This window comes from Pseudophryne corroboree, chromosome 4 (assembly GCF_028390025.1).
Source record: "Pseudophryne corroboree isolate aPseCor3 chromosome 4, aPseCor3.hap2, whole genome shotgun sequence".
Taxonomy (NCBI): Eukaryota; Metazoa; Chordata; class Amphibia; order Anura; family Myobatrachidae; genus Pseudophryne; species Pseudophryne corroboree.
The window spans coordinates 577,128,641-577,153,051 of NC_086447.1; the positions used below are offsets into that span (position 1 = coordinate 577,128,641).

General features: G+C 44.7%; 1 protein-coding gene across 7 annotated transcripts in view; it reads left to right on the plus strand.

The window, feature by feature from the left end:
• HIVEP2 (HIVEP zinc finger 2) overlaps positions 1–24,411 on the plus strand; it is a 356,839-nt gene that overhangs the window by 318,777 nt on the left and 13,651 nt on the right. For all 7 annotated transcript variants that reach the window (XM_063917491.1, XM_063917490.1, XM_063917492.1 and 4 more), the window contains 2 exons: positions 3,377–3,528; positions 19,183–19,358. In XM_063917491.1, the coding sequence (XP_063773561.1) occupies positions 3,377–3,528; positions 19,183–19,358 (328 nt within the window). The remainder of the gene's footprint in view (positions 1–3,376; positions 3,529–19,182; positions 19,359–24,411) is intronic.

Sequence of the window (24,411 nt, forward strand, 5' to 3'; positions counted from 1 at the left end):
TGTGGTACAGAACTGTCACTATCAGTTTCAGACGCTGCCGTTTGGATTGTCCACGGCACCCGGGTCTTTACCAAGGTAATGGCCGAAATGATGATTCTTCTTCGAAGAAAAGGCGTCTTAATTATCCCTTACTTGGACGATCTCCTGATAAGGGCAAGGTCCAGAGAACAGTTAGAGGTCGGAGTAGCACTATCTCAAGTAGTACTACGACAGCACGGATGGATTCTAAATATTCCAAAATCGCAGCTGATTCCGACGACACGTCTGCTGTTCCTAGGGATGATTCTGGACACAGTACAGAAAAAGGTGTTTCTCCCGGAGGAGAAAGCCAGGGAGTTATCCGACCTAGTCAGGAACCTCCTAAAACCAGGCCAAGTGTCAGTGCATCAATGCACAAGGGTCCTGGGAAAAATGGTGGCTTCTTACGAAGCGATTCCATTCGGCAGATTCCACGCAAGAACTTTTCAGTTGGATCTGCTGGACAAATGGTCCGGATCGCATCTTCAAATGCATCAGCGGATAACCCTGTCTCCAAGGACAAGGGTGTCTCTCCTGTGGTGGTTGCAGAGTGCTCATCTTCTAGAGGGCCGCAGATTCGGCATTCAGGACTGGGTCCTGGTGACCACGGATGCCAGCCTGAGAGGCTGGGGAGCAGTCACACAGGGAAGAAATTTCCAGGGCTTGTGGTCAAGCATGGAAACGTCACTTCACATAAATATCCTGGAACTAAGGGCCATTTACAATGCCCTAAGTCAGGCAAGGCCTCTGCTTCAGGGTCAGCCGGTGCTGATCCAGTCGGACAACATCACGGCAGTCGCCCACGTAAACAGACAGGGCGGCACAAGAAGCAGGAGGGCAATGACGGAAGTTGCAAGGATTCTTCGCTGGGCGGAAAATCATGTGATAGCACTGTCAGCAGTGTTCATTCCGGGAGTGGACAACTGGGAAGCAGACTTCCTCAGCAGACACGATCTCCACCCGGGGGAGTGGGGACTTCACCCAGAAGTCTTCCACATGATTGTTAACCGTTGGGAAAAACCAAAGGTGGACATGATGGCGTCCCGCCTCAACAAAAAACTGGACAGATATTGCGCCAGGTCAAGGGACCCTCAGGCAATAGCTGTGGACGCTCTGGTAACACCGTGGGTGTACCAGTCAGTGTATGTGTTCCCTCCTCTGCCTCTCATACCCAAGGTACTGAGAATCATAAGAAGGAGAGGAGTAAGGACTATACTCGTGGCTCCGGATTGGCCAAGAAGGACTTGGTACCCGGAACTTCAAGAGATGCTCACGGAAGACCCGTGGCCTCTACCTCTAAGAAAGGACCTGCTCCAGCAGGGACCATGTCTGTTCCAAGACTTACCGCGGCTGCGTTGACGGCATGGCGGTTGAACGCCGGATCCTGAAGGAAAAAGGCATTCCGGATGAAGTCATCCCTACCCCGATCAAAGCCAGGAAGGATGTAACTGTGCAACATTATCACCGTATTTGGCGTAAATATGTTGCGTGGTGTGAGGCCAGGAAGGCCCCTACAGAGGAATTTCAACTGGGTCTTTTCCTGCATTTCCTGCAAACAGGACTGTCTATGGGCCTAAAATTAGGGTCCATTAAGGTTCAAATTTCGGCCCTGTCAATATTCTTCCAAAAAGAACTAGCTTTAGTTCCTGAAGTTCAGACGTTTGTCAAGGGGGTACTGCATATACAGCCTCCTTTTGTGCCTCCAGTGGCACCTTGGGATCTCAATGTAGTTTTGGGGTTCCTAAAATCACATTGGTTTGAACCACTCACCACTGTGGACTTAAAATATCTCACATGGAAAGTGGTAATGCTGTTAGCCCTGGCCTCAGCCAGGCGTGTCTCAGAATTGGCGGCTTTATCCTATAAAAGCCCTTACCTAATTTTTCATACGGACAGGGCAGAATTGAGGACTTGTCCTCAATTTCTCCCTAAGGTGGTTTCAGCATTTCACTTAAACCAGCCTATTGTGGTGCCTGCGGCTACTAGGGACTTGGAGGATTCCAAGTTGCTGGACGTAGTCAGGGCCCTGAAAATATATGTTTCCAGGACGGCTGGAGTCAGAAAATCTGACTCGCTGTTTATCCTGTATGCACCCAACAAGCTGGGTGCTCCTGCTTCTAAGCAGACTATTGCTCGTTGGATTTGTAGTACAATTCAGCTTGCACATTCTGTGGCAGGCCTGCCACAGCCAAAATCTGTAAAAGCCCATTCCACACGGAAAGTGGGCTCATCTTGGGCGGCTGCCCGAGGGGTCTCGGCTTTACAACTTTGCCGAGCAGCTACTTGGTCAGGGGCAAACACGTTTGCTAAATTCTACAAATTTGATACCCTGGCTGAGGAGGACCTGGAGTTCTCTCATTCGGTGCTGCAGAGTCATCCGCACTCTCCCGCCCGTTTGGGAGCTTTGGTATAATCCCCATGGTCCTTTCGGAGTCCCCAGCATCCACTAGGACGTCAGAGAAAATAAGAATTTACTTACCGATAATTCTATTTCTCATAGTCCGTAGTGGATGCTGGGCCCCCATCCCAAGTGCGGATTGTCTGCAATACTTGTACATAGTTATTGTTACAAAAAATCGGGTTATTATTGTTGTGAGCCATCTTTTCAGAGGCTCCTCTGTTATCATGCTGTTAACTGGGTTCAGATCACAAGTTGTACGGTGTGATTGGTGTGGCTGGTATGAGTCTTACCCGGGATTCAAAATCCTTCCTTATTGTGTACGCTCGTCCGGGCACAGTATCCTAACTGAGGCTTGGAGGAGGGTCATAGGGGGAGGAGCCAGTGCACACCAGGTAGTCTTAAAGCTTTTACTTTTGTGCCCAGTCTCCTGCGGAGCCTCTATTCCCCATGGTCCTTTCGGAGTCCCCAGCATCCACTACGGACTATGAGAAATAGAATTATCGGTAAGTAAATTCTTATTATTAACATGTATTATACATATAAACTGCAGAATATAATATTTGCATAAACAGTGAGTTATTATTTTTTTCTGAACCTGTCACAGTTGCCTAAAGAAAATGATAAGATATGGTATATTTGTTTCCCATTGTTGTTTAGCACCAAGATTTCACATCCTATTAAAAATATCTCATGTCACAAATTGTACATAGCACATACTACTGTATGCTGCATAAGTCATCACTGGCTGAGCTCTCACAGCAATTCATTCTGTACAGTGCATCTGCCTTAAGGGCCGTTGACCACATGTGTTTCTTACCACTGATCCAGCTCATCAAATATTACAGGCTCAGGGAGCACTCCTACATGGCGCTGAATACGGATAGAGTTAAAGCAGATCAGTGTCATTAGTTTAGAGAGCATACAACAACTTTCCTGTTATTTATTTTTATGACTTAGATGAAACCTGAACCATCCCTCCTGGTTAGCAGTAAACTTGAAAAGAAGACTGCTGGAAGCAGCAAAGAGAGGACAAAGGGAGAAAGTCATGGAGAGAAAGACATTTCAACTAAACAAACAGAACCAATACGGATTAAAATATTTGAAGGAGGGTAAGATAACAATCATTTATTTATTGTACGTAAAAGGTTCTGTTGGATATACAGTTATTCTTCTCTACATTGGAAATATTGGAATATCTGTGCCACAGTTGTAAATTATATTTTATTAAGAGAAGGTATCGCCATGTGATGCAAGATCACTATAACATTACATTTCTATGCAAGCTGGTTCATTGTGAAAGGACATGTTAACTAATTTTCTCTAGCATCCATAAGGGATATTGGGGACACATTAGTACGATGGGTATAGAAGGGGTCCAAAGGAGCCAGTGCACGTAAAAAAAAATTCCACTGGGTGTGCTGGCTCCTCCCCTCTATGCCCCCTCCCACAGGCAGTTTAGAAAAAAGTGCCCTCAGCGGATGATGCACACTCTGCTAGCTCCAGAGTTTTTCTTCAGGTTATTTTAAAACTTTTATTTTTCTTTCGGTATGCTGTTTGGGCAACAGCATACCTGCGCCGTGGGAATTAGGGGGGGGCGATTACCTGCCTCACGAGGTGCAGAGCCGCTTCCCCGCTGCAGGGCCACTGTCCTGAGGAGCTGTTTGTTCAGCGGGGCACTGCGCCTTGGCTGTCACAGCCGCAGCACGCCACACACCCCTAACACTGCCTGAAGGTGATCGTCGGTGGTGAGTACAAACCGGGGCCCCCGCTAGGGGGGTACCCCGATTCCTGGTGCGGCACAAGCGCGGGTGAGGCATACGGGTCCCTCCTGGGGGAGACCCGCTATAGCCCCTGCGTGAGACTGGCTAGCGATGGCTGTACTAAACATTTATGTGAGGCTACAGCATGGTTAGGAGACAGGGCCAGTATAAATATATATCTGTAGCTCCGGCGCCATTACGGGGGACAGAGCTACATCAGAGCGGGCTCAGCGGCATTTCAGCGCCTTCCTCTGCATAAGCAGCAGCAGCCTCACAGCTTCTCCAGACTGTCACACGCTGGATCACTGGTACAGGGTGTTGATTAGGGGGTGAGCCACTATTTGTGCACAGATATTATTCCTCTGTGGGAATTCATTGTATAAGCAGTTTTCGCTGTTATGTAAAATGCTGACAGCCTCACTGGGGCTCTACAGCGTTGGGTGTGCTGGTGTCCTCTCTTCCTCTGTGTCTCCTCTCACATGCAATAAGGCAGGCTTGCATTGTAAATCAGTCTGTGTTGTATGTGTATTGTGTGTACTTCATAATGATAAAGCACAAGTTATGCAGTGTATGTAATACCAGATTCTGCCCTCTTTCATCTGGTTCCATATCATGTGAGCAGTGTAGTCAGTCCTCACAAAATGCTGAGGACAATGTGGGGGAGAGTCACGAGCCCACCTGGCTGGGGGCTATCAAAACTATACTGTTTGATATGTCATCTCAGCTCACTGCTAATGGCAACAAAACACAAGAACTGCAAAAAGCAGTAGCAGATCCAGGTGCCAGGGCTGATGTTCCCCATCCCCCCTCCCTCCCCCCGTCTAATACAGGTGCGCCAAAACGTGCTTTACCTGCACTTCTATCAGATTCTGATGATAATATACAGGATGATGGGGATGGTGTGGATCCCTTAGGTGGGGATTCCACTCCTACTCAGGGTACTAAACCCCTCATTTTAGCTATAAGGGATGTGCTAAAGCTCCCCCTAGAGGACGCTGCAAATCAGCAGTCGTTTTTCCTCCCTCAAGACGAACTGACTGTCATATTTCCTGATTCTAAAGAATTAGATGATTTATTTAAGCTAGCCTGAAAGAATCCAGATAAGAAATATCAGGTGTCAAAGCGGTTTTTGCATACATTCCCCTTTGCCCCTGAGGGTAGAAAGTTCTGGGATGAATCTCCGGCTGTAGACGTCTCGGTCTCTCGCCTCTCTAAGAAGGCGGTACTGCCGTCACCGGGCTCCTTTACTGTAAAGTAAACCCAGGGGATAGGAAAATTGAGCACACACTGAAATCTATCTACATTGCTGCAGGTGTATCTCAAAGACCGGTCATTGCAGGTTGCTGGATGACACATGCAATTCATTCCTGGGCTAATCAAATTCAGGAGGGTCTCTCGGGTGACATGAACCTAATTACTATGGTAACTTTCCTAAAACACATTCAGGACACAGCAAGAGTCCTCTGTGACTCCCTAAGGGGTATATTCAATTAAAGTTGAAAGCTGTCCTCTGTCGAAAAGATAGCAGTTTTCAACTTTTTTAGGGCGGAAGGGGTTCCGACCTATTCAATATAACCCCAAATTTTTCGACAAGTCGATGAATTCGGCTTGTCGAAAAGCACGTGGCTTGGCGGAATAGCTGACGATCCACGTGCTTGTGTCGAAAACGGGTCCAAAACTGACAGGTTTTGGCCCCCTTTTCGACCATCTCAGTTCGACTTCAAAAAAAGTCGAATGAGATGGTTACAGCAGCACTGGAGACGGGGAGAGGCGGGAACGGGGAGAGCCGAGGCGGGGTCGGGGTGAGCAGCGCTGGAGGATGTCACAGTTGCCGCTCACAGCCGTGTCCACCCGGCTCCAGCAAGCGAGACCTCGGCGGTTGTAATGCAGGGAGGGACGTGGAGAGGCAGAGGGTCTGGGGGGGGAGACGGGGAGAGCCGCGGTCAGACTGGGGAGAGCAGCGCTACACTACAGCGGCTATATATATATATATATATAGCCGCTGCTGTAGCGCTACTCTCCCCTGTCTGCCCACGGCTCTCCCCCGTCTCCCCTCCCACATCTCAATTCGACTTTTTTAAAAGTCGAATTGAGATGTCATTGAATAGCCCAGGTCGGATCCATTCCGACAAATGAATGTCGGAATGGATCTGACTTCAATTGAATATACCCCTAAAAGAGATTGCCAATATTAATGCTAGGACCACTGCTATGGTGGTGTCAGCCTGCAGAGCCATATGGTTGCGTCAGTGGATTGCAGACGATGACTCCAAACGCGTGGTGGAATCTCTTCCCTTTACAGGTGAATGGCTCTTCGGGGGCGAATTGGACACATGGATCTCCAAAGCTACTGCTGGGAAATCCGCGTTTCTTCCCTCGGGGGCTCCGCCTGCTTGACGTACCTACCCAGGACCGTCTACTCAGTCCTTTTGGTCCACCAGATTTTGATCTAGGGCCAGAGATGCATCAAGTGCAGCTAGAGGCACCAGGGGTAAACCTAAAAAGCCTAGGATGCCTGGGTAAGGGACCTTATTTCTTAGGGTTACAAGCTGGAGTTCGAGGGTGCTCCTCCCCAACGATTTTTCAGATCAAGCTTACCAGCTTTGGAAAATATGCGTGTTACGCTACTACAGGCCATCACAAAGTTGGTCCAGTCCCAAGTCATTGTTCCAGTACCTCTGCAACAGCAAGGACAAGGTTACTACTCCAGTCTTTTCGTTGTGCCAAAACCAGACAGGTCTGTGAGGCCAATTTTGAATCTGAAGTCCTTGAATCCTTACCTAAAGGTTTTCAAATTCAAGATGGAATCTTTGAGAGCAGTGATCGCAGGCCTGGAACATCAGGAATTGCCAGTGTCCTTGGATATCAAGGATGCCTACCTCCATATCCCAATTTGGCCTCCTCATCAGGCCTATCTGAGGTTCTCCCTGCTGAACGATCACTACCAGTTCGAGGTGTTACCCTTTGGCCTATCTACAGCTCGAGGGTGTTCACGAAGGTGATGGCGAAAATGATGTTCCAGCTCGGGGTCCAGGGGGTCAACGTGGTCCCTTACCTGGATGATCTCCTGATAAAAGCGAGTTCCAGGGAGCTCCTGCTGCTCCATATAGATCGCACTATGCACTTTCTGTCACACCACGAGTGGATCCTCAATCTACAGAAGTCCCACCTGGAGCCGTCTCAGTGGCTCCTGTTTCTGGGAATGCTACTGGATACTGTAGCGCAGAAAGTGTTCCTCCCAGAGGACAAAGTGAGAACTCTCCAGGAAATGGTTTGCATGGTTCTCCGCCCGACTCGTGTTTCCATTCATCTTTGCATAAGATTGTTGGGAAAGATGGTAGCCTCGTACAAGGCCATCCAGTATGGACGATTCCATGTCAGACCTTTTCAACTGGACATCCTGAACAAGTGGTCCGGTTCCCATCTTCAGATGCACCGGATGATTCAACTGTCATCCCGGGCCAGGATTTCACTCCTGTGGTGGCTGCAGTCTTCCAATCTCCAGGAAGGTCGACGCTTCAAAATTCAGGATTGGATTCTCCTCACGACGGATGCGAGTCTGAGAGGATGGGGTGCTGTCACCCAAGGGGTACAGTTCCAGGGCAGGTGGTCTGCCCAAGAGGCCCTTCTTCCGATCAACAGCCTGGAATTTCGGGCTATATACAATGCTCTGATTCAGGCGTCCCTTCTGCTCCAGTATTAAGCAATTCAGGTACAGTCAGACAACGCCACGGCTGTGGCATACATCAATTGACAAGGAGGGACAAAATAAGGGCCTGCATGCGAGAAGTATCAAGAATACTCCTCTGGGTGGAAATGCACTAGCACTGTCCGCATTCTTCATTCTGGGAGTGGACAATTGGGAAGCGTATTTCCTGAGTTGCCACAATCTCCACCCAGGGGAGTGGGGCCTACATCCTCAAGTGCTTCCAACAGATCATCGACCGGTGGGGTTACCCCCAGATCGACATGATGGCGACTTGCCTCAATAAGAAACTTCTCTCCTGTTGCTTGCAATCCAGAGACCCTCAGGCGTGCGCAGTGGAAGCACTGGCGTCGCCTTGGCTTACCAGCTGGTCTACATATTTCCTCTGATTCTGTTGATCCCAAAGGTGCTCAAGAGGATCCGGCATCAAGGAGTACAAGCAATTCGGCTTGCCCCGGATTGGCCCCGTAGAGCGTGGTACGCAGATCTTCGGAACATGTCCGTCGAAGACCCTTGGCCTCTACCACTCAGAAGAGCTCTTCTTCAACAAGGACCGTTTGTCTACACGGACTTACGGCGGCTTTGTTTGACGGCATGGAAGTTGAGCAGAACATCCTAGCTCACAAGGGACTTTCCAAAAAGGTCATTGGCACTATGGTGCAACCCAGAAAATCTGTGACGTCAAAACACTATCATCATATCTGGCGGAGATACGTCTCCTGGTGCGAGGAATGCACATATCCATCTGCCGATTTTCACTTGGGAAGATTTCTTCATTTCCTGCAGGCTGGAGTGGATTAAGGTTTATAGCTGGGATCCATTAAGGTTCAAATTTTAGCTCTTTCAATCTTCTTCCAAATGAAGTTGGCTATACTGCCGGAAGTTCAGACCTTCTTACAAGGGATGCTTCACATCCAACCTCCATTTGTGCAGCCTACGGCACCTTGTGATTTGGATGTGGTATTACGATTTCTTCAGTCCTCCTGGTTTGAACCTCTGATGATGGTAGAAGACAAGTACCTCACGTGGAAGACGGTGATGTTACTGGCTTTGGCATCTGCTAGATGTGTCTCGGAATTGGGGGCCTTATCGTATAAAAGTCTGTATTTGGTCTTTTACGAGGACAGAGCAGAGCTCCGGAGTAGACAGCAGGACAGCAGTTCCTGCCGAAGGTTGTTTTTTCCGCGTTTCATCTGAATCAACCTATTGTGGTTCCGTCCTGTTCTGACACTTCTGCTCCTCCGGAGGCATTGGATGCTGTGCGTGCCTTGAAGATCTATGTCAAGCGTACAGCTCGGATCAGAAAGACTGATTCCTTGTCCGTGCTCTATGATGTGCAGAAGAAGGGTTGCCCTGGTTCAAAGCAGTCCATTGCTCGTTGGATTCGACTTACTATCCAACAGGTCTATGTGTCGGCACTAATGTGTCCCCTATATCCCTTATGGACTACGAGAAAAGGATTTGCCGGTAGTTATTTAAAATCCTATTTTTAATAAATATACAGGTTGAGTATCCCATATCCGGAATGCTCGGGACCAGGAGCATTACAGATATGAGGTTTTTCTGGATAACAGAATACTTGTTATCCGGATGGTTCCCAGAGGTCGCATTGAATTCAGCGCATCGGCAGGAGGGTCCTCAGTGGGTCCTGGCAGCAGCGATGGTGAAGGAATGGCTGCAAAGCCACTCCCCCTCCTGTCTGTGATTGGCCAGCCGTGTCATGATGTCACTACAGGGCTGAAATTTTTCAATTTTCGGAATATTTCGGTTTTCGGGTATCCGAATAACGGATACCCGACCTGTACTCTGTTTGCAAATATTAATCAGGCAACCAACATCCTCTGGTACAGAGGCAACACCGGGGCCAGTGGCACCCGATGCAGTAAATATTACACCCACTCGTGCTGAAGCCACATGCATCCGAAAAAGGGGGTGTGGCCTTGTGGGAAAACCGAGCTTACTTAAATCTGGGAGCGTGGCATCGCGGAAAGCCCACATTACATCACTCTGAGGGCAGGTACAGCATTCCTGGAGACTCAGGTTGAACTACTGGTTCCTCCTCAGTGACAGGAGATGGGCGCTGCAGGAGAATGTCCCAGTGTAGCACTCTGCTCCCTATCACCCCGGTGGAGCTGGCATTTTATTGACACCCTTGGAAGGGTGACAACCGGGTGCATTCCACACACCCTTGTGAAGCCTCTGCTCTGGCAAACCTGTATCGAGTCAGTTTTGAGTAGTGCTTCTATTCAATTAGTGAAGAATTTTCCGACAGTCAGAAAATCTGTACTTTTCGGCCGTCTATTCAATGCCCGTGCTGATTTTTCTACTGGTCGAAAAATCCGGCACTGGCGAAAACCAAGTGGATTGTCGAATTTGCCGCCGAAAAACGTGTTTTGTCAAATTTGCAGGTGTTTTCTCAAATTCGCCAATTTTGGATCCGTTTTCACCCATGCCTTTTCACTTTTTTGTCAAATCGACATGGGCGAAAACGGAAAATGCATTAAAAAATGGGCGAAAACGCCCTGCTATTGAATACACATGGTCGAATTAGTGTTAGCCGAAAAAAACAGCACTTAATTGAATACCCGCTTAATCTTCCATAAAAGAGCATATATACAGTGTGGATGTGTAAAGACTAAGAACCCCAAGGCTACTTTTTTTGGGTTGCATTGTATCTGCCTCCTGTGATAAAACAGCTCACTGTGTATTGCCTTTTTATGTGGAATACTATTGTTTGCATAATGTTTCATCGTAATCTGCAACTTCTTTTCTTAGTTTACTGGCTATGTTGAAATACTGTACTATTCTGTTTTGTCCAGTTGCGATAAATTGCAGAAAACTTTTGTAGTCTCTTTATTTTATGTATCATTATACTTTATTACCTGTTCATTTGTTGGGGAATGATATGGAATTGGGTTATTTATGACATACTGTTTAATGTAATATTTACTGTATACCATATTGTGATAACTTTAGAATGACATGTACATCTGTTTTGAGTTGATTAAAATTGAATTGACCTTAACTTAAAGTCCTAGTTATAGTTTCAGATTAGAGGCTATTACTAAGCATGTAACACATAAAAGAGTGAATGCACAGTTCAACACAAGTGTGATTTGCATATGTATTTTGCACGTTTTCATACTGTGCAGGCTACGGTGCTAAGTATATGCAATTACGTACAAGGTGGTGGTGAGTCGTATCTCAACTTGCAGTTGAACAGGCATGACTGTATGGTATCAGTGTTTATACATAGGCTAAGTTTGGCAGGGATATATTAATGGTGTGTCAGTGGAATTGCAAGCTGTACAGAGTAGTGTGTATGAGAAGATATGTCTGTTTTTAATTGGAGCCCTAATAATGGAGATGGCTATGGAACCAAGTGTATGGGTAGGGGAGATTCAGTCATAGAGATGCATGCAACTAACCATACGTGTAAATACTGCATTTTCTCTGTGCACACAATGTGGGTGTCATTACGGCTGGTTTGCTTTCAACTCAGCATGCAACCGAAAATGTTTATTATGTCTTTAATAAATACAGCATACAGAGCTAGCATTTAATGTCTTTGAGAAGCTCTTTGACTTTACTTGCTACACTGTAAGAAAAGCTGGATGACAAAAAAAAAAGTATCCATTTGGCAAAGGAACAACTGAGTTCAATCTGAGCAACGTACTCATACTCAGGGCCTGATCATCCAATACTTCTGGGCGGCAATACTATAGGGCGGCTGGAACCCTTAATCAGGCTCTGCTCATACTGTCCCCTGCCCAAAAGAGATTGTGAGGATCCTTAGGAATAATAGTTGCTTATGAGGCTGGATACACATTTTTCCATGAAGAACGTTGGCCTCTATAAATGCACAGGCATGTAGAAGTGTGGCTTATTCAGAGTTAGGAGCAAAGCAAAACAGAGCAAGTAACTTTGCACCTGGGTAAAACCATGTTTCACTGCAGGTGGACCAGATATAAAATGGCAGAAATTGAGGTTTGGGAGTGGCGTGTACTACTGTAGATCAAATCTAAATTCCAGTGTACAAATAAAGATGCTCAGCATTTGTGGCCTACATGCATGCAAAAATATAAATGTATTTGACCCCCTTGCATTGCAACATGGTCTGTCCAGGTGCAAAGTTATGGGCCCTACACACTGGCCGATTCCACTGAGCATTATGAATGATCTCGTTCATATCGCTCAGTGTGTAGGCACCAACGATGAACGATGCGCGGCCCTGCGCTCTTTCATCATTGGTGCCGACTCGTTTATGCCTGCAAGCCAGTATGGACAATATCGTCCATATTAGCATGCAGGACTATGGTGCCAGGTGACAGGTGGAGTGCAGAAACTTCACTCCACCTGTCAATACCCCCCGCCCCCCCATCCGCCGCTGCCGGGTCGTCCGTCGGCCGTATCATCCATCAGCACCTCGGCCAGCAATCCGCAGGTGTGTAGGGCCAATTACTGTACTTGCTTTCATTGCTCTGCTCCTAGTTCCGAATCAGCCCCATTATGTACAAATAAAGAAAACACCATTGTTAATCTTCTACCAACAATCCTTCCAAGGTCTACGATCCTCTATAGTCACAAAAAGACTTGTTTTATCCATTGTCTGTATTCAAACAAATCATAAGTAAAACACTGACAAGGAGTGGTGTTTTTATGTGGATAGCAAGAGGAAATCAGTGCTCTCCAAAATATACATTGCTGCCTGTCTCACGTTTCTCAAAGACTTCTTGGTTGGCCCAGAAAATGAATGCATGAATATTATGTGGTTGACTTTTTTGTCATACATGGGAAGTGTTATGTGTGGGGAAATAAAAGACCTTATTAGAACAAAAGAACCTCATCCTTACCCAATATTTTATGGTAGTTAGTCTGCATGGATGTTAAGTGACATTTATGTACATCAGAACCAACATCACATTTGTGCTACAGTAGCAAACCTGCTGCTGCATTCATAAAGGTCAGTACTAGAAGACAGAAGATTATTGTGGGAAGTTGCAAAATGTTTAGATGCTTGCTAGTCAGGTTATCAGCTCTTTGAGCAAATCAGAATTAGTATTACACAAGTCCAAAATGATTTACCATCTCTATAAGGACAGCAGTTATATACACATATCTTAACATTGAAGTGGGAGTATTATTGTATGGTGTGCTTTGTAGCCTGAAGAACCAGCAGTAAGCAATGATTTGTGGATTGTAATAATAAATTGCACAGGACTATGGGGGTCATTCCGACCTGATCGTTTGCTGCAGTTTGTCGCAGCGCAGCAATCGGGTCGGAACTCCGCATGCGCCGGTGCCGCAGTGCGCCGGCGCATGGCAGTCGTCGCTGCCCAGCGATCGCCTCTGAGACAGAGGTGGTCTCTGGGCGGGAGGGGGCTGAACGGCGGCGTTAAGCCGCCGTTTAGTAGGCGCGGTCCGGCCAATGCAGGCGTGGCCGGACCGTTGGGTGGGCATGCCGCGGCGGCTGCGTTAGCACAGCTACGATCAACGCGGAATGACCCCCTATGTCAGAAGCTTAACCCTGTGTGTCATGTAGGAAGGCACTAATCCTAATCCGCAATGTTGTAGCCATCTACAACTGGTTGTTGTGTTTTAGAACCCAAGATAAAGTTTTGACCTTACCTCAACTAAAATGTGGCATTACCTGAAGAAAACCGTTCAAGCAAAAAATCTTAAAAGCACGTTAAGAGTAATGCTTGAAATGCTGATCTCTAAGACTAGGGGGTTTATTTACGAAGTTTTGAGTTTTAAAATTCAGTGCTTCTGATCATGTTTATGCCTGGTATTTAAAAAGGAAATGCTTTTAAGTATTTCCCTTATACACATTACACCAGATAGAGCCTCTTACACACATTACTGCACGGTAGAGCCCCTTACACACATTATACCGGTTAGAGCCCCTTTTACACACTATGCCATGTAGAGCCCCTACACCTCCCACCTACAGTAAAAAGTAAGAGAGAGAGTGAGTGAGTGTGAGTCACTTACATCATCAATGACAATAGTGCTTCAGCGCTCTCTGACCCACTCCAGGACCTACCAGTCCTCTTCTGTCGCTGCACTGCGGGCCACACTGGGGATAACAGTCGGACTGCCTGCTGTAATCTTCACAGCGAACAGCGCTGCAGCTGTCACCGGCAAAACAGACAGATTCTGCAAACCGGGGTCACTACCCTAGTTACGGCCCTGGTTATCTGTCATACACATCAGCCCCTGCACACACAATATTTGTCATTTAAATCAGTGGACATTCGAGCTTGTAGTTTAAATTCCCCAACAAACAAGCAGGTGCACAAATAGACTACTAGGAATAATTGTTGCCAGTATGTTTTTGGATTGTGGGTGGAAACCAGCATAGTCTGAGGAGACCAACGCAAACGTGGAAAATTCTATGCAGATAAAGCCCTGGTTGGAATCAAATCCATGACGCAGCAACCCCTATCTATTATGCACCTCATTCGCTGGCATATATGTCGCAAAAAGGGACTCCATACTAAGATATAATGTTATGTTTGGTGATATAGAGTTTGCATAGAGTGACAAAGCTGTTTATATTATACCCGCACCATATATGACTCAAACAGATGATTGCAAAAGAGATACCTTGAAAAGTATACCTAAACTTCTGCAGTTTGTCTCTGAAAATTCTAATAATAATGCTCCTGCTTTGACCTAATGTTGAAGAGCAAATAATTGTTGAAATGATCTTGATAAACCTTTTGAATAAGCAGTGATACTTTCCTAACACATATTGCAAATCACTTTATTGCCATCTGCTGACTACAAGTTAGGGCTCCATCTGGGACTGTGCAATTTTCTTGAGGAAAAGCAGCTATATTCTAACAGTTATTATCCCTTGATATATCACTTCTTTTATAAGTGTGAAGAACACAGATCTAGTGCTTGCAATGATTGTTAATTTTGGTTAGGTTGCTTAGAAAAGCTTTAAATTATGTCCATATAAAACATTGTCCCAGTCCCTTAACTAAACAGACCGGACCAGCATTAAACTGGACAATGCTGTCTTTATTAGGTCGGAGGGAAAGAGCACTCACATTTATATGGGACAGTTGGGTGGTATGTCAAAATTAGTATCACCTGCACGCATGTACACAAAGTGCACATACTTAAATATATGTTGCATAACGTGTAATGTGTATATTTGACTTTATTTAGCTGAAAAAGTATTGGGAATTAAACGTAAAAGAAGGATTATGGGCCTAATTCACCTGATTTGTATGTTCATCTTGGATGGTTGTAGATCTGCACATATGTGTCAGTGCCGTTTGGGGGCAGGAAGGGGGCTGGTATTGCCAGCATTTCAGGAAATGGAGGGTGTTGGCCATGTTTTTTGGTTGTGCTGAGGCCAGTGGCAGCATTCTTTGATGCAGCTTTACTGGCCCCCAGCAGTTTGAAAACACCAGCCTTCCTGAGGGTTACTCTGATGTCTGATGCAGCAGGGAATCGGACTAGCCGGCATGAGATGACACACAACGCATCCTGCAGCATTAGTACAGTATCACACAGCGATGCATCTTTCTGTTGCAAAAGCTCCATCTCTGAATCAGGCGCTGTGTGCAACAGTACTTTCTCTGACGTCCTAGAAGATACTGGGGTCCACATTAGTACCATGGGGTTCCTTGGTTAAGTAATGTTGGTTCAGCCGTTGCTGTTCCTGTTTCATGTGTGGTTAGCTTGGCTTTCCTCTTGTTGTGTGTGCTGGTTCGGAATCTCACCACTGTTCAGTTAAATCCTTCTCTCGAAGTATGTCCGTCTCCACGGGCACAGTTTCTAGACTGAGTCTGGTGGGAGGGGCATAGAGGGAGGAGCCAGTGCACACTATTGATTTCTTAAAGTGCCCAAGGCTCCTAGTGGACCCATCTATACCCCATGGTACTAATGTGGACCCCAGTATCCTCTACGGACTACGAGAAAAGGATTTACCGGTAGGTAATTAAAATCCTATTTTTTTCTCCAGCTGACTGCACATCGGTTCTTTTTATTTATTTATTTTAAAGATTTTTGCTACAGAATTTAGCACACAAAACAAAATTGTGAAATCTGTTATTCACCTATAAAAGAACAATAGTAACTTCATGCAACAATCTGCATGTGAGATATTAAATAGAATCCATTTGATTTCAGTTTGTAGAATAGGCATCTCACATATCCTTTTGATAAGTTATCAACAATTGACAGACAAGATTTTCCAGCCTCACTAATCGATTTTAATATCCAGATTTTTTTCACACAACGATTTCCAAAGGTGGCCTGGGCCAATAACTGCACAATGTATGGCCGTGACCACGCGCCAGTTATCATCCTGTCGGCCATGAGAAATTCTTTCAGCATGCCCGACACATGCGTTAATTAGTGCTCAGATCTGATCATTTTGATCAATCATTGGACAGTGTATGGCAGTGTGAGATAATTGGTCTATCTGATTTTCTTCTCAAATATATCACCAGCATAATAGTTATTTCTAAACAATGACAGTGACGGGTGTAGGCTAACTATGAGTGCAAAGCGTAAATGATTTGTCGCTTCCATTAAAGAGAAGAAAACAATATCTGCTCACAGAGATTTGTGAGGAATTGGTGATCCCTACAGTACTCACTGTTTCCATCACACATTCCATGGCTACCTCATATATATGTATCTTTTGTCATTCAAATGACTACACATGCATGTAAGAGAAGAAAGCAGTTTATGGGGTAGATGTATCAAGTTTATCAAAGTATTTATCAAAGAATGGAGAGATAAAGTAGAGAGAAAAGAAAGCACTAACCAATCAGCTCCTGTCATTTTTCAAGCATAACCTGTAACATGAGAGTTAGAAGCTGATTGGTTAGTACTTTATTTCTCTCCAATTTATCTTTCTCTATGCTTTGATAAGAGGAAATTGATAACATGGAGCAACCAATCAACATCTAGCTGTCACGTAATATACTGTGCAAGATAAACGACAGAAGATGATTGATTGCTTTGGGCAACTACAGTACTCCACTTTTATCTTTCTGTTGTTAAGCTAAAACTGAAACTGGCCTGAGGCATGGATGGGACCTGAACATGTGATGTTGCTGTGTGACTGGAATTACCTCTTATGTCATATTGCAGTTGAAAAAACAAGAGCTGGGTACACACTGGAGCGATATCTCAGCCATTCAATATATCATGAGTGGACCGGCTTGTGTGTTCTCCCGAAATGTCTGTAAACAACGACGTTCAGACATAAAGCGTCGGCCCTGCAGTACAGGTGATGATTGATATATCTGCAAATATATCAGTGCATCTGGCTGTGTGTATGGGCGGTCGTACTCTTGCTGCAAGGACAGACGTCAAATCTGGGGGGGGGGGGGGGGGGGGCAAATTCAAATGCCCATACAGCTGTGATGTGAGGGCTGACATATTGAGCAGCCAATTGGTTAGTGTATATCAGGAACCAGACTGGGGCTGAAAATCAGCCATGGCAGTGAAAGGGACGCATGCGCCATGAAAGAGGGCGCGCGGACACTATTCGTGGCAGTGTGGACTCACAGCACCCCCCCATATTTCATAGAATAAGCACTTCAGATGGCGGGGGGGGACAAACAGAGAGCCGGAAGCTGCTCTGCAAGCGGCCTTCCCTTCTCTCTGTGTGACCGGACCAGCCCACCAGCCCATCGACCCTCCTGGTATTTGCCAGAAGTGGTAGACGGGCAGTACAGCCCTGGTGTATAGGCTTACTTGAATCAGTTGCTATTGGTGCGACAGTGCGTCGTCGTAAAGTTGGCATAGTGTGTACCCAGTTTAACATTGCATTACGGTCTTTGTGGTGCACATGTTGGTTTTTCATAAACTAAACTGATAAACAGAGGACTTTACATTTATTTTATAGTTCACCTAAAGTGATGCACATATTATGTAACTATTGACACTTGTGACAGCCTATGCCTTGCTCCATGTTTCCTTCTCAAATTCCTCTAACCATGGGCTCTGCTGCTGTGGATCTGCATTTGTGAACACAGCCACGTTCAGTGACATGCCCATGAAACAGCCTTTTATTTGTAAACACTTCATGCCACCTCCCATAGAATGCCCATGCTTGTGCGCTGCCGGTTCTACTGCAAGCGGCTCCGTACACAACAGTGGTTTTCTGGAATTTTTGTGCTTAAGCATTAGCAATGAATTACTTTACTGCGCAAACATCAGCATTGCGTCCACCTCTGATTCAGGCCCTATATGTCATATTTCATATGAGGCATGAGAGCGAGACTATCTGTCATTTTTCTTGTACTAAGAAACTTTAACAAGACCTGGTGAAGCCCTTCTCAGCTAAAAAGCTGAAATTGTACTGATCAATAGTCCTCCAAAATCAGGACATAAATGAATGAGAGGTAATGTGAGTGTCACTATATTCTGTGCTGTAACAGGGCAATTTTACAGACTGATTGGTATAGAGGTATGGTGTGGTGATAAAAGTGGAGGGACTTAAATGGCAAGTACTGTGTGCCATAGTCTTCAATGATGTAATTCTGGCCTGGTCTAAATCATTTGTTGGTTAGGTTATTGGGGAGGATTAATACTGACTTCCTTGCCGAGTCTGAGGTGTTCTTGTGGGCGAGATTTGGCTTTTATATTGATTTAAAAAGAATAACCACATTCAATTAAGTCTCTGCCTTACACATTTTTGTTCCATTATGATGATTATTATTATTATGCTTTATTTATACTGTGCTGACACATTACATCGTTTTGATGGGATTACAACTAAAATTAAATTACATTGAAGGGATCATGACACAAATAAATTACATTCAATTCCATTCCGAAATGAATAACATTTACTTTCATGTAACATATACAACATCCTTACCTAGCAATTAACAAAAGACTATTTTTAAATATATTGTAATTAATGAGTTGCTAGAAGTACATTTTTTAATTACTATAACTCTTTACAAATGGTGTAAAAGGAATTGTTTGTGCAAGAAAATATTTTAGATTCTTTAATTAATTAAATAAATAAATAAATAAAAGTTTCACTGTGTTTCCCAGTTACATAACTAGTTTTCTATAAACCGTTTCTCTTTAACCACAAGTGTGTGTGTGTGGGGGGTGGGGGATGAGGAGTGTTTGTAAGAAATCTTGGGGCTAAATAAAAGTGTAATAGCTGCTCATAGTAACCAATCAGAATCTGTCATTTTCTGTCAAGGACAGAAGCTAACTGGTTGGTAATTTATCACTCTCGTAGACTTGATACGGATTGAAAATCACTCATGAATCACTGTTTGTAATTTTGTCACCAACAGTTTTAAATCCAATGAAGACTATGTTTATGTGAGAGGACGAGGTCGTGGAAAGTATATATGTGAAGAATGTGGTATACGCTGTAAGAAGCCTAGCATGCTGAAGAAGCATATCCGCACCCACACGGATGTACGGCCCTATGTGTGCAAACTGTGCAACTTTGCCTTTAAAACAAAAGGTACAGTGCAACATTTTGAACAGTTTGTTGAAGTTGCTAGATGTTTCTGAAAAAGTATAAAATAGTTCAGTGTTTTCTATGGTTTTATATAACAGATGCAAATATTCCTGGCAGCTAGTGGCGGATTTTATCTAGGGGTCTGCAGTCCCCTAGTAAAATCTGCCACCCCTAGTGAGCCAGTTGGAGTCTGTGCTGTACTGGTTTCACTGGCAGTAGCACTATCTGCTAATCACTCGCAGGTCATGCTGTCCCAGAGGGAGGTGTCCCCCCATTCCCTGCTGGGATTGCCAGAGAGAGCACTTCCAATAGAAAACCGCTCCTCTCTCTTTCTGGCAGCCCTAACCGACTTCTAGGGTCTGCAGCTAGTGCAGTCCCTAGAAGCCGGTGCTTGTGTGCATGCGCTGGTCTGCCGGTGTCAGATCCATCACAGCCAGCCCCCCCACCCATCCAAGAGGGTAGGAGCTGCAGCTATCATAAAATATCAGATTTCTTCATAGTATCCTTATCACTGATGCCATGACTTATTGGTCTATTATTTTATGCTAATATAAACATTGTCTTTAATTTTCTGTTTGTTCAAAGTGCAATTTGTCCTCTTTTTGTCATCCTTTGTAGGCAACTGATTTTCTTATTCTTGATTATGTACATACAATTGTTCCATCATAGGAGTAGAAAAAAAGTCAATCAACTCTTTCAGATTGCCATATGTCGACAAATGATGTTCAAGCTATCATCTTCTTAGATGAAAATCTAATCTTTTTGGCCTAATTGGAAATGTTTTGGGCCAAACTGGACCAAGTGTATTCTATGCAATAAAGAGTTACACAGCCCAATCACTGAGTTACAGTATCTGGTGAATGGCAGATTTGTAAACAAGGTGTTTAGTCATATCTACACTATATATGACTGGGCCTGCAAATAGATCTCAGCGTGGTATATGTTTAATTTGCCGGCTGTTGGGATCCCAGCGGTCAGGATACTGACGCCGTAATCCCGACAACAGGCAATCCCGGTAGCCGGAATACCAGCACAACAGGACTGTTCCCACTCGTGGGTGTCCACAACACCCGTAGAGTGGGAATAAAACCTGAGCCCGCAGCGTGGCGAGCGCAGAGAGCCCGCAAGGGGACTCTATGCGCTTGCCCCGTTGCCAGCATACTGCAGCCGGGATGCCGTTGTCTGTATACTGACGGCCGGCATCCCAGCCGCCGGGAAATCATACTGAACCCCTCAGCTTATGTGGAAACCCCTATAAGAATATTCTTATCCTTCTCGTCACTGAGAATTTGAATAACATTTTTCTAATTTAGAGTGTTAGTAGGTATGTCATGCTCAGACACACTTTTCTTCTAAATATAAAGTTTTTCACAGTGGATTCCGCATGTCTATAATGAGTGCATGGTATGTGGTAGACTCGGGCCTAGAATCCAGAGGGCCCATACTGCACCCATGTTTAATAATTACCTCTCCGGAGTCCCACATTGGCAGTACTGCCAAATCACCAGGAAAATGGGGCTGCAATTTTCACTGTATAATAATCATGGACACATGGGCCCTCATTCCGAGTTGTTCGCTCGCAAGCTGCTTTTAGCAGCTTTGCACACGCTAAGCCGCCGCCTACTGGGAGTGAATCTTAGCTTATCAAAATTGCGAACGAAAGATTCGCAATATTGCGAAAAGACTTCTCTGTGCAGTTTCTGAGTAGCTCGAGACTTACTCTTCCAGTGCGATCAGTTCAGTGCTTGTCGTTCCTGGTTTGACGTCACAAACACACCCAGCGTTCGCCCAGACACTCCTCCGTTTCTCTAGCCACTCCCGCGTTTTTCACAGAAACGGTAGCGTTTTTTCAAACACTCCCATAAAACGGCCAGTTTCCGCCCAGAAACACCCACTTCCTGTCAATCACACTCCGATCTCCAGAACGAAGAAAAAACCTTGTAATGCCGTGAGTAAAATACCAATCTTCATAGCAAATTTACTTGGCGCAGTCGCAGTGCGAACATTGCGCATGCGCAAATAGCGGAAAATCGCTGCGATGCGAAGAAAATTACCGAGCGAACAACTCGGAATGACCCCCATGGTGTGGGCCAGTTCCAGAGTCTACTCACCTGTGCAAACTGCAAATGAGGAAGGGGCCAACAAGGAGACTGCACACAGGCCCCCTCCTCTCTTAATACACCCTATATAAAGCAAAACACCCCTAAAAGGAACAAAAATACAATACAAAGTTTCTTCCAAGGAGTTCATAAATTCATGATCAAAAACTGACCAAATGCTATTACCTGTATTGTTTTTCTAAAGCATGTCATTATTTATGTAGTCTGTGGCAACCGAATATTTGTTCCTAGATTACCTATATTGTACAGGGATTTGAATAGGAGACTTCTAGACTCCTTGCATTACTCAATTATGATCTGTAGACTACCTATAATGCCAACGTGTCTGCAGTAATAGTGCTGCACAGTCATCATCCTCCCTGACAGATGTTGCCGATGTTGCAGTGTAGGCGTGTACAGTGTTTCTAACTGATGTGGGCAGCGCTGCAAACAAAGATGACACAGGCAGTATAATAGAGAGGCATTCAAAGAAGAGTATGCTTTTACGGTCCTTTCAGTGGGTCAGTTTCAAGTTTATCAATAATGTAAAGGCCCACAGACTCCCCCGGGCCCACTCCATCCGTAGCTGCATTCATTATTGATGGAGTCCTAATAGCTAGTGTTCACATACGTTCATTTGCAGAGAGAATGACTTCCATTTGATGCCACTGGTCCAGGGATGAATTTATTAATTGAAACCAGGATTTGCTTTGAAGTTTTTGAAATCAGTATGAGGTAAAATAGAAAGCTTCAAAGATATTAGTATGGCCTTGCATTTATATATTAAAACATGGCATTTTCTTACGTTTATGCCCTGTGGTGGCATACAGGCAATCCCAATACAATAGTGTATACATCTGTTGAACAGATACCCTTATCATCTGGAATGCTGTTGTGATTTTATATTTTTCACACCTGTCACGGACCTTGTGGATTATTTGCAAGTTTATTGTAAATTTATACAGCATCAATTTCTCTGCCCTATATAAAATGTAAACTGTAGGTCCATGGTTAAATGTTATTGGTCATCCCATCCCTCATTTTCTGCTCACTAAAACATTGGTAATCCAGTACTGTAGCAAGATCACAGACTAAACAGCTTCACTGCATTAAAGAGAGAGATTGTATCACATTGTTAATTACATTATTACAAAATAGAGTTACATTTTCAGCAAACACCTATTGTAGAAAATAACTGCACATTGTAAACCAGTTGTAATACAGGTTGAGTATCCCTTATCCAAAATGCTTGGGACCAGAGGTATTTTGGATATCGGATTTTTCCGTATTTTGGAATAATTGCATACCATAATGAGATATCATGGTGATGGGACCTAAATCTAAGCACAGAATGCATTTATGTTACATATACACCTTATACACACAGCCTGAAGGTCATTTTAGCCAATATTTTTTATAACTTTGTACATTAAACAAAGTGTGTGTACATTCACACAATTCATTTATGTTTCATATACACCTTATACACACAGCCTGAAGGTCATTTAATACAATATGTTTAATAACTTTGTGTATTAAGCAAAGTTTGTGTATATTGAGGCATCAGAAAACAAAGGTTTCACTATCTCACTCTCACTCAAAAAAGTCTGTATTTCGGAATATTCCGTATTTCGGAATATTTGGATATGGGATACTCAACCTGTAGTGGGTTTGTGGGGTCATTCTGAACCGTTTGCACGCAGCGGTTTTTCGCTGCTAGATAAAGTACTAATCAATTAGTGTCTGTCATGAAATAACAAGAGCTGATTGGTTGGTACTTTGTCTCTCTCCAAGCTTTGATAAATACTCCCCTAAATTATTACCCCCCCCCCCCCCCACAACAACAAAAAAGGAAATACAAAAAAAGCTACTCCAAAATGTAAACACATGAAGCAGATGATCAGTTATTTACATGCTACACAAGGGGTCCGCAGCACCACACAGAGTACATAAATAAGACAGAAGTGACTTACAGTACAGAAAATTGCGGAACTTGGACAAGGTTTATAAACATTGCTGAAGCAGTCCTAATACCCAAATGAACAACATGACGGCAAAATCAGAAGGTTTGATGCTATTTCTGGCAGTAGGAAGGAGATAACTCACTGTAAGTGAGGGAGGGAAAAGAACATGAGGGAAGAGAGTCCAGCTCATGAGAGTTTACAATCTACAGGGGATGGGCAGACAGACAGGGGTTACACAAATGGGAGAGACAGTGAGCAAGGAACATGGATTTGTGGGGAGCATGGAGTCACAGTCTTTGTGGTTGTGGCATCTGGTTGGATCAAACTCTCCATACACAGCATCACATTGCCTGGTTTTTAAATCAAAATAAGACTGAAGAAAAACAGCATGGAACAGCCTCCATTGCCCCTGGAAAGTAATTCAGCAGTTACTGACAGTGCTGAATTAAGGAACTTGTAGCAGAGGCGGATTTAGGCCTCATGGGGCCCTAAACAAGGCACTGATTTGGGGGCCCCTTCCTCAAACAATTCCCTCCCCCAGTCATTCAGTGTATGCCAAGTTCCTTATTCACATTATGACACACAGTAGTGCCCCTTATTCAGGTTACAGTACACAGTAATACCCCTTGTATACATTATACCACACAGTAGTTCTCCTTATACATAATGCCCACAGTAGTAGTGTCCCTTTCACACAAAATGCCCATGGTAGTAGTGCCACTTTTACACATAATGCCGACAGAAGTACTGCTTACACACATAATGCCCATGGTAGTTATGCCGCTTACACAGATAATTCCCACAGTAGTAGTGCCGCTTACACACATAATGCCCATGGCAGTTGTGCTGCTTTTACACATAATGTCCGCAGTAGTAGTGCCGCTTATACATATAATGCCCACGGTAGTTGTGCCACTTGCACACATAATGACCACGGTAGTTGTGCTACTTACACACATAATTCCCACAGTAGTAGTGCCGCTTACACACATA